This window comes from Drosophila novamexicana, unplaced genomic scaffold (genome assembly GCF_003285875.2).
Source record: "Drosophila novamexicana strain 15010-1031.04,08,12 unplaced genomic scaffold, DnovRS2.1 tig00001690-arrow-arrow-pilon, whole genome shotgun sequence".
Classification (NCBI taxonomy): Eukaryota; Metazoa; Arthropoda; class Insecta; order Diptera; family Drosophilidae; genus Drosophila; species Drosophila novamexicana.
Genome location: NW_020824876.1, coordinates 258,081 through 269,690, shown reverse-complemented (window position 1 = coordinate 269,690; position 11,610 = coordinate 258,081). Strand labels below are relative to the sequence as shown.

General features: G+C 44.7%; 1 protein-coding gene across 1 annotated transcript; it reads left to right on the top strand.

Annotated features, from left to right (window-relative positions):
* Positions 1-8,370: 8,370 nt before the first annotated feature.
* LOC115768144 (achaete-scute complex protein T4) lies at positions 8,371-9,426 on the top strand. Its single transcript, XM_030712639.1, has one exon. It carries the CDS (start codon positions 8,371-8,373, stop codon positions 9,424-9,426), a length of 1,056 nt encoding a protein of 351 aa, XP_030568499.1.
* The last annotated feature ends 2,184 nt before the right edge of the window (positions 9,427-11,610 follow it).

Sequence of the window (11,610 nt, the reverse complement as noted above, 5' to 3'; positions counted from 1 at the left end):
AAATCAAAGGAGCTTCACTTTTCGCACATAAATGGAAAACGTACAGAAGGACATGACAGCAATGCCAGGATATAGGCTATATATATTAAACGAAGGGGAATAGAAGACATGAAACCATTCCAAAATGTAATAATATTGAAACTGGACTTGAAATATTAAACGAAACGCATCTGTTTTCCTACGATAAAGGATATATGTACATGAGAGAAGCTTTCAGTAAAATTGTTTGTGTAATGAATGTGAGGAGCAGCTGGCCCTGTGTCTGGGCCTGTCCTTGGTCGAAGGGCAAGCCCCCAGCTGATGTATGATCCATTTAAGTTGGCGCCGGGCACAGGCACAGCAAGCAGACAATTTTTCGTGGTAGGCGTGAAATTCATAGAAACGAACTCGGAAACTTGGCCCGGGCTGGCCGGGGCTGGGTCAGGCAGGCAGACAGGCAGCACGCTACGGTCTGTCGCTGCAGGACTTGTGGTCAAACGGCGAGCCCGGGGCCAGGGTCGGGTCGCAAAAAAAGACTTGGTAAAAGGCAGATACTTAACGCTGGGACTAAAAGGCACTTTTGCCACGTCTGAGGTGCAAATTGGTTCGCACCTTTTTTTTTTTCCACGCAATATTTGAAACCGATCTTGTTAAGGAGCGACTGCGACTGCGACTCGAACTGGGGGCTGGGCTTTGGGTTCAGGGGCATAGTTAAGCGTGTGATTAATGAGTTTTTAAAAGGCTCACTTGGCATTTTAGAGAACTTTAATTGGAACATGCTGCTGCTGCGTAAATCAGCTTAAAATTGCCACTAATAGTAGCCCAAGATTCGCACCTTTTTTTTCTTACCAAAAGGTGTCGAGTTTGGCACTTGGCACAACAAATTAGCGCGCACACACACACACACACACAGAGAGAGAATAATTAGATGCAGCCAGTCGATTGATTGATGATTTGTTGCCAAATATTTGGCTAGACAGGAAGTGCTCTAGATGACGGCGGGGCGCGAACTTCACAAACTCTATAGGATTTTCTTGGCCCGGGACAGTATCTGTTTTTGCTACTGATGCCGATGCTGCTTCTGCTGCTGCTGCTGCTGCTGCTGCTGCTGCTGCTGCTGCCTACGGGTTTTCGGTTTTGATCACATCAAAAGTGATCGTTGCCGTTCGCTTCATTAAAAATCAATAAACGGCTGCCGCTCAGACAGTCCAAGGCGGCAACTCAGAGACGGGGCGTGGCAGCTAGTAGAACAACGCTGGGCATAAACAAGTTTTTGCCTTTATGCCCATTTTGCGTATGCCTGAAAGGGGTACATTGTTTCTCTGCGATTGCATGTAACAGACAGAAGAAAGTATCCTCCGATCTAACCTAGGACATATACGATCCTGAGCAGGACGACGAGCTAAGTCTTTATAGCCTTGTCCTTCTTTTTGTTCGTACGGCAAAAGCTAAAAACTTGAAATTTGCAATACATATTCTTGAATATCGTAAGCGTGTTTCCATTATATCGATAAGTTTCTTTATTGAGAGATGTTTGATAAGAGCTGGGTATGTCAAACTTGAAGAATAATATGCCTAGATTAGATATTTGCTAGTTTTTGAATAGCTCCTCCCATTTGCCACTGAACAGAGATGGAGAGAGAGAGGGTGGGAGAGAGAGAGGGGGGGAGAGAGAGCGAGAGAGAGAGACAACAAGCACCGAAGTTAATAATGGGCTAGGATATATGTAGCACGAGTCTGAAATGTATTTGACGGCAGCTTGGCGCTGAGTCCAGGTCATCTTTCAGTCGTGCACACCCGACTAGCTCACTGTTGCTTGTTTTTCTTTTCGCTTCGAGCCTGCAATCTACGTCGTTAAAAGGCGCAAAATGTGTCTTTCTAGGCCGATCGCCGCATCGCGATCGTTGCGATCGTTTCGATCGTTGCGATCGTTGCGATCGTTTTGATCGTCTTGTGTCGCCGTGAAGAGTGAGAGACATTGTTACAAAAATTTTATGCGTTTTTAAAATTAAACGTTATATGCGCTAATCCCGAACTAAACTGCGATTTACGATCGCGCCACGCAACGAAAAATTGATTAAAATTTAATGAGCCGCAACTGTGTTGGCCATAAATTTGTGGGACAAAATGGCTTCATTTGCATCTCCAGGCTAGGCTGATGGTTGCATTGGATATCTTGACCTCTGATCACTGCAAAACTACTCGTTTTACACGCTTCAAAACACTTTTCATTTCAGCTCGGTTTTCCAACGATTCTCTCGGAAAAATGGCGCACGCCACGTTTGAGGAAAACACACGTTTACGCTGTTGACCCCAATGAAGACGAGGCAGAAGCACACAGAGAAGCGAGCAGATGTTTTTGTGTTGACCGCATCTAATGGTGCGTGCTACTGCCGTTTGTTCTTGCAACTTGCAACTTGCCCCTTGCCACTTGGATGTTGGCTCTTGTTGCCGCGTTTCTTTCCATGATGATGTCGCTGATGATGATGATGATGATGATGTTCAGACTGAGACTCAGACGAAGGCTCAGGTTCAGACCGCAGAATTGTAGCCAAATACAAAAACAAAAGCCAAACACACACACACACACACACACACGCACACACACAGAGTCGTATACGGCCCGCTGCGGGTAATGATAGTTATCAGCTGTGCCTGTCTTTGTGGGTTTGTCCCTCTGGCCCGCGACTACTCATAAAGCAAACCTTCGAAAAAAAAAGAAGCAAAAACAAAACTAAAACAAAATATATTCCAAATATTTGCTATGCCATGCTAATGCGCACTTTTAATGCACTTTCCAAAAGTTGAAATCTAAATAAACCTTATACAAATTTATTTCATTTTATTATTATTACCATATCAACTAGATCGAAGCGTATGTGACCTTTTGGTTCCACATGTGAACCAGCTCACGAACTTATAAGCCGCAAATCGCACTCGGAAGACTTCAAAGCTGAATGCTCAGCCAATTAAATGGATCTAAAAACTACTACCACATCGCAAGTCCATATATCTAGCTATACGAGCCAAGCAGCACTGAAAATGTGAACCAGTTAGTGAACATTTTTAGGTTGCAGCTGAACTAGTTCACATACAACAGCCTATACACCAACAGCTTTGATAACCATCAAGTATTGCAGTTGGTTTTAATCAAGTTTTTCATCCAAATATCATATTCAAATTCATATCTAAAATTCTTAAAGATATTTTAAGCATGCGCGCCGTGAACTGGCTCAAATGAACTTGAAAAACTATTTCAAACATATTTTTAAACTAAATGTGTAAAAATTTACAACTAAGGATGAAAGATAAAACTTTTCAAACGATTGAGCATAGCCCTAAAATAAATCTTAAATAATCTCAATAATAATATAAATTGCAATTAAAATTTGTTCAAATGAACTAGCTCATTTGATCGATCGATGTAGTAATTAACATATTCGTTAAATATATGTTGGAAATTTATTCGTTTTTTTTGATAATATTAGAAAAAGTAGCAAATGCTTTATTATTGTAAGACGGACAGCAAAAATAACTGAGAGTAAAGCAGAGCTAAGGCAAGCGTTGTTGCAAGTTCCATGAAAAAGCTTATATCACCCAATTTGCGTAGGGTAGCTAAGCAATACACATAAAACAACAAAGGAAAACGGAAAGAAAGAATCAGAAAGCTGAACGTCGATCTCAGAGCTGAGAGCTGAGCCAAGTTGGATTTGGCGTCGTGAACTTTTGCTCTGTGCGCAAAGTTCAATGAGCCGGTCGCGCGGTCGCGTGGCCGCTCCGCTGGTTCCAGCTCCCCTATTTTTGTGTGTGTATATTTATTTTTTACTTGGATACAAAATGCGACTGCAAGACAGGCAACCCCTAGCCAAATGTGTTTTGTGTGCGTTCATTTTCAGCTGCGCCGGCAGACAGAGAGAGCGAGACTCAAACGTAAGGCCAGGGACAAAGAGAGAGAGAGGGGCTGGGGGGGTAGAGGCTGTCTCTCTAAGCCCGTGCCCCTGTTGCCACGATCGCAGCAGATTCGTAGTGTTTGGTCGCGTAAATACACCTGCCACGCGTCAGCTCGTACTCGTACTCGGAGTCGGAGTTGGAGTTGGACCGAGCGTTTCGGGCGAGTCCTGTGCCTGCATTTAATTAAAATATTAACTACGAAAATGACTGCAGAGGGGCGTGCGGCAACAGGAACAAAAACGAAAAACGAAAAATAAAAATAAATAAAAGAGCAACAACTACGCTCCGTTGCCGGGACAACGCGGGGCGAGGGAATGCCGCGGACGCGGCGGACGAGCTAATAGCCAGGGCTAGCGGGGCTCAGCGGGGTTGAGCCGGGCAGCCGGCGGCAGGTCCTTACGGAAACTTGTTTCAATTAACATTCATTTTTGCATTTCAAGTTTCGTTGGAAAACCGCTCAATGCTCGCGCGCCCCAGTTTCAAGTCAGGATATGCCTGTCCTGCGTGCATATGCCCCTCTCACTCTCTCTCCATCTCTCCCTCGCGCTTTCTAGCTCGCTCGCACGCAATTAACGCACGCGCCGCCCTGGTATCTGTTGCCTGGTCCGGTCCCGGAACTATGCATCATATCAAAATAATTATGCATTTAAATCTTCCAAGCGTTGCAAAAGGATATGGCTAGGGCGGGGGCGGGGTTATTGTTGTTTGCGGCTGCCAGGGGCAACAACTTTCACACAGAGGTAGAGAGGGTGAGAGAGAGAGAGAGACTCTGGACACTGGAAACACCCAAAACACATGATCTTGAGCTCAGCTTTGGCATAGATCAGTCGATCAGCTTGATAACTGATCTAAACGATCTTGTTGCACTCATTTTAACCCCCAATTTACAGCTCGAGCAGCGTACGGAAAACACATGCAAAATAGTCCAGTATGCGCAGGTAGCGCAGCGATATGATCAGCGGCGATCGGTCGAATGCAGCAACTTGATCTGGATATGAGTTTAGCTCATATGTTAAAGATTTGACTTTTTGGTTTTGCTGCATCCGTTTGATCTGCCGGCATAATATAGGCTCACATATCGAACTGCGATCGATTGAGTCAAAAGATCAGAGGGACCCTTGTTCGACTGAAGCGTAGATCCATTTATTGTGCTGCGATCAGCGACTCTACACATATTTCTGATCAGCGATACTCTGGTTTACGTTTTGACCAAAAGCCAATCCTTTGGCTTGATCAACTGCATAAAGATCAGCTACGCATGTGCGATCGTTCGAACACACTGAAAGCCAGTTTTTAGATTATGATCTGGGCTTCTGCTCGAACTCGATCGGCGGCTTAGAACATGCATTTATAGTAAATCTCTGTAGATGTTGATATCAACTAGAGATCTGAATATATAGACTTACGATCAGCGCTGCTCTCAATTATAATTATGATCGACCAGCAGCTTGTGCAGACTCTATATCAAACACCATATTCCAATGTACTTTAATCCTCAAACTGATCTTTTGTGCTGCATGTGATATTGCATATTCAATTTTAATCATTATGATCAGAAGACGCCTCTTGACATTTTGTGTGTTGCGATCTTTGCATGTAAAAACGCAATAAGCATACATAATTCCTTTCATCAAGCCACAATCGCAGCTTATTCGTGCGATCAGTTAGTTTAATGAAATTTTGTCCATTGGCCGATCCTCTAATGCAAACTATTGAGATCTCGCAATGGGTCAGATTTATCCATATATGTTCAGAGCATAAGCCGATACTCTATCCAGAACGGTTCTTTTCAATTGGGTATTCGTTCACTCGATGGCGATTGTCAATAGGCATTGACCATAAGCCGATCTATGGACACGATCTGTTCTCTGCAATTGCCGATCATTACGCAAATGCACTTCAACGAGTTGTCTCTGTCCGCATGCCGCATTTGGCCGAGTCTTTGCATAGAGGAAATTCAAAGTACAATGGGTCATCAGGACGCATTCTACGGGTCAGACAAAGGGGCGCACAGTAAACCACAGAACCCTATTTTGAACATTTCAACAGGAACTTCATGCGTTTGCTGCAAATGTCAAAAGGTAGCGAAGAGCGAGAGTTGCATTTATCAAATCAATTTGAATAGCAATAGCGCATATGTCAAAGGACATGCGAAAAATGTCGATGCAAAGCATTTGCCGAGATGCGAACAATAAAAGTGTTAATGATGCCAAAAATAATGGAGTCGATTCTCTGACAGAGCTCCCTCCGCATTACAATGCATAAATACAAAAAAACAGAAGAAGAAGCAGAGAATGCAGCATGCAAACATGAAAACAGGACGAGAAACGCTACGCAAATTGTCAAAGGATGCAAAGAGTAAACAGCGCCGGTCGAGTCGGTCGGTCGGTCGGTCATGCCTTTCAAAAGGGTTTTTGTGTCAAGAGTTTTTGGCAAATGGAAAACGAGAAAAATCGATAGAAATGGGAAAATTGACACGGCTACCGTTTCGATCGATCGATGATGGTTCAGCACAAAATGTGGCCAAACACAACAATGGGAACGAGTTGAAAGAGTGAAAAAAAAAAGAAAAAAAACTAAAAGAAAACAATAAAACCAAATCGAAATGCAGCCAGCACCTGGCCATGGATCCGTACCAAAGAACGCACGATCAAACGATTCAAGATTTCCAGACAGCGAGAGCGAGACAGCGAGATAGGAAGAACGAGAGGAAGAGAGAGGGAGAGTGTCAAACGGAAGTTTGCAGCATGCGTGGAAAAAGTTGTGATCTTGTTGATCGTTTAATTAGAGAGGCATATGTGAAATTGTTCGAACACCTAACCAAAGCCCGACTCTGCATAGCTAATAAGCACGACAATCCGTTTCGTTCCACTCAAGACTCTGGTGACACGCGCATGCCAAAGCGTTTGGGGGCGATTTCCTCAGCTCCTCAGCTCTGCAGCTCTGCAGCTCTGCAGCGCGCCTCAGTTCTTCTGTTCTTCAGCCAGTTCTTGGCGGCGCTAATGAATAGGGGCGTGTGCGTGAGCTGCACATGAAATGGGCTGCTAAAAAAAAAATATATAATAAAAATAAAGACGACGATCGCGAGTTTTGCTAAGTTAATTAACACGGAAATCAAATTGCTGGCATGCCAACTCAGCCTTTCAGCTGAAAGCCATAAACGCACAGGGCAGAGCAGGGCTGGACTGGGTAGGGCTGGGCTGTTCTGGGCTGGGCAGGACAGCTGCCAGCCAAAGGCTCAGACGCGAGCTACTGATCCTCGCCACTCAATCAGACGTTGACTAAGAAACTGTTCCCAGTCCGTTCAAAATCAAAGCCGCAAGCAAAAGCAGCTCGAGCCACTGATCAATCGGCAGAAAAACTCGCTCAAATACTAAAAAAAAAAAAAGCCTGATCTTAAGTTGGCTCAAAATACGCTCAGCCGAGCTGGGCCTGTTGAATGAAAATAATTTGCGCAGCTTCGAGAAGAAGACAGAACACAGCCGAGCCGAAGCAGTTGCAGCTACCGATCCTCGAGCTGCTGATCCTCCCATGCTCGAATCAGTTAAAAACAGGCTCAAAGTGCAGCAAAGCGGAGTTTTGAGTGTGAGCGACAGAGCGCAGCTTGAGCCAACTGATCCTCGAACAACTGATCCTCGGGCATACAAATGATCAGGCTGGCTGGAGACACAGGCAGATCAGAAACGAGCGCAGCACTCAACCGATTCTCGCAATTAAAACTAAAGAAACCAGCGCTGAGTGAACTTTTGCATGAGCTCTTGAGCACAGCAAGAGGCAGCTGATCCTCGCCAAATATGCACTGCTGAGCGTTAAGTTGAAGTTTGCGCTGTCGATCCTCAATCAGAAAAATAAAATACACTCAAGATAGGCCCTGAGTGAAATTCATTTAGTTAGTTTTTTTGTTTCTTTTTTGCCTGAGTGGGAACAGTTGAGATTGGCGGCTTATCAGGCGCAGGCTAGGCAGGAGCGCGATCAGGCAGCTCGAGAGAGCCGCTCTTGCTCTCTCTCCCTTTCGCTCTCACTACCTGTAGCTCAAGAGTTGCAGCACGCGTGTGACTCAATTGCCAGGTGGTTGGTTTGCCGTCGCTCTGACCTGCGCGCACACAGACACAGGTAAGCGCATGAGCGCATGCGAGTGGCAGAGTGGAAGAGCGAGAGAGTGGGAGAGAGCGACGCGCGCTGAGAGCGCACGAGTGAGTCGCATGCGAAAGGTACAAAACATGAAGGTTTAGGACGAAGGGACTCATTCTTGTGCAAGGTGTCAAACGATCAAGTTGAACTTCGAAACAAAAAACTAACCAAAAAGAAAAATAATAATAACCGAATTTGTACTTGCGTTGCCAAAACAACAAGTTAAATCAAACTAATATTTTTTTTTTCAAACGTGTGTGTGTGCGAGACAGAGAGAAAGCGAGAGAGAGAGAGACAGAGAGATATAGAATGTCAAGTGTGGTGTTCAATGCAAGCGCCGTCGGCAAAAACGCCGCCGAACTATTTCCCACAACAATCGGCGGTGCGAGCAAAATGTATCGCTATCAGCACATAATGCCCGCTCCCGAGCTGAAGACAAGCTCCAGCTCCGGCTCCAGCTCCGGCGGCGCCTCGCTGATCAAGACGCGCAAATATACGCCGCGTGGCATGGCGCTAGCCAATGCCTCGAGCGGCAGCAGCAGCAGCAGCAGTAGCAGCAGCTCCTGCTGCTCCACCAGCTCGCCGTACAACGTGGACCAATCGCAGTCAGTGCAACGGCGCAATGCCCGTGAACGTAATCGTGTCAAGCAGGTGAACAATAGCTTTGCCCGACTGCGCCAGCATATACCGCAATCGATAATTGCGGATCTGACGAAGGGCGGCGGCCGTGGGCCGCACAAGAAAATCTCCAAGGTGGACACGCTGCGCATCGCTGTCGAGTATATCCGGCGGCTGCAGGATCTGGTCGATGATCTCAATGGCGGGCCGAGCAGCAACAGCAACGGCAGCTGCACTATGGCACAGCTGAATCTGTGCCTGGACGAGGAGACATGCAGCAACAGCTCCTCCATATCGAGCAGCAGCTCCAGCTTGGGCAGCCAGCAGCTAAACCATAATCTCTATTATAGCAGTGCGCTGTTAACCGCAGCTGCCACGCCCACAGCGCTGCAGCAGCAACAGCAATTGCAGCGACAACAGTTTCCACATCAGCCGCTGACGCCCATCACGCTCAATGGCAACACGCTGCCGACAGCAACAACAACAACAGCAGCAACAGCAGCGACAACAACAACAACAACAACTGGAGGCTGCCATTCGCCAACATCGTCGTTCAATTCGAGCATGTCCTTCGACTCGGGCACATATGAGGCACAGCCACAGCAGCTATCGCCGCCCGTGGCGCCCATGGATGCCCAGCTGCAATTGAAATTCGAGCCGTACGAGCATTTCCAGCTGGACGAGGAGGACTGCACGCCCGATGATGAGGAAATCCTCGACTATATATCGCTGTGGCAGGAGCAGTAAGGCCCCACCCACATAGGTATGTGGAGGTCTGAAGGTCCAGTAAAAACGAACATCAATCAGAATTCCTGCTGTTTGCTTTCTAGTCAAAATATTTTGAGTTGAACCAAGTGCCTCAAATTGTAAATAGACTCAGTTTCTAGCCTTAAAACAACATTTTTTTTTTCTCTAAATATTAATTAAATATTTTTAAATATTATTTTAATACCTTTTTTTTAAGATTTTTTTTTTTCATAATTTAAGCGCAATTTTTTTTGTTTAGTTTAAGTTGTACTCGAGACCAGTTGATAAAATTTTAAAAAATATTATTTTAAGCAGATAATTTTTTTTTTCTATTATTGCTAATTATTAAATGTTAATTAGTTGTTGTAACTGAAATAAAAGACAATTATTAAGCAAACACAAGGCAAGATTCTTATAAAGAGGCGAAAATTTGTACACAAGCCACGCCCCATCTCCCCACTGATAGCAAGGCGAGTTGCCGCAAAGATGCGGGCTGCCTAATGTTGGGGCCAGAGTTGTCGAACTGCGCTCCACAAATTGGCTATAAGTGCCAGTGCCAGCTGGCCGGCAGGATGTGCGGGCCAACAGCAAAGCCGTTAATATTCCAAACTCAAACACGGAGCCGGGTTTAGCGCATCAAAGAGGCAAGCTCTTAAACCCTTTTTCTCGTTCTGACGTGGGCTAATCAAGCGACACATCAACACGCGCCCCATCATCAACAGGTAGCTCGGGATTAGCGTAGCAGTAGAAGTAAAAGCCCCTAAATGAGATGAGAAACAAAAAAAAAAACCCCCGTCTTGGCGCGTGCAAGAATTCAAACTCCATATAAAAACTAATAAATAAAAAAAAAAGCGCGCAGGTAGGTTCCAGGTTCAGAGGCCACAAGCTGATAAGTAAAATGACGCCCTTGACGCGTGCTCGAAGCACACGCGTGCGAAAGAGACAGAGATATACGCTATATCTAGGCGAGCGAAAGAGACAGAGATCCCGGCGAGAAGAGCCAGGGCAGGGCAGGGCATGCCAGTACTGGGAACTCGCTTATCGCTAAGCAATTCAAATAAATTCAAATACAGATATGCTATTTCAATTGAATTCGAACATTTCGCAAAGCCGGAAATAGGCGACGGCGACGGACTACTTAACAGAACGGAAGGCAATCGCATCTGTAACGAGCCACAAATCAAAAAGAGCACCAAATTTAAATATCTAAAATTGTTGACAAAACTCAATTGAAATCAAAATATGTATCAGATAATTCCTTAGTTTTTTTTCGAATTTGTTGCAACATTGAAATAGTTGCAAAATATGCATAAGAAAATTTTAGATGGTTTTTTATAAAAAGGGTATATTGTATTTGTGCAAAATGCAAATGTATGTAACAGGCAGAAGTAAGCTTCTCCGACCCCATAAAGTATTTACATTCTTGATCAGCATCAATAGCCGAGTCGATCTAGCCATGTCCGTCTGTCTGTCCGTCTGTCCGTCCATCCGTATGTATGAACGCAAGGATCTCAGAGCCTATAAGAGCTAGAGACTTGGAAGATGTAGATGTAGATGCTCCTAGTTCCCGCGCAGATCGAGTTTGTTTCCGATAATCGATAACTTGCCCCGCTTCCAAGTAATCGATATGAACTCGATATCGATATTCTGTTTGTTGGGCGATTTTGGTAAATAATAAGAGCTAGAGTCACCAAAGTTGACATATAGCTTCTAAGATAGAATATATATATGCATTTGATGTTGGAAGAAGAGGGTTCAGGGTATCCCCTAGTCGGGAGCTCCCGACTAGAACTCCTTACTTGTTTTTCTTTTGGCTGAGTTGAAAAACATTTTCAAAGCAATTCCAATTGCAAGTTCTATATGCTGATTGATGGACTGACTGACTGATTGACTGACTGATTGATTGACTGATTGATGGATTGACTGACTGATTGATGGACAGAGCCACATTCACCCTCTCCAGGCTCAGGAAGAAAAGTTAACAGATTTCATATAGAAATTTCCAAATTATGAAAACTCAGTTAATAAACAATTAACAATTGAGCTGCGCTCAAAATTCGTTTCTTTTCTTTTTTTGAATAAATCTTTTCTCAGCTCGAGAGTCAATAGTCTTTATATAAGACTCGCATTTCTTATGCAATGAAAGAAAGTTGTGTAAAAATTGATTATTTTATGCTTGAGCCC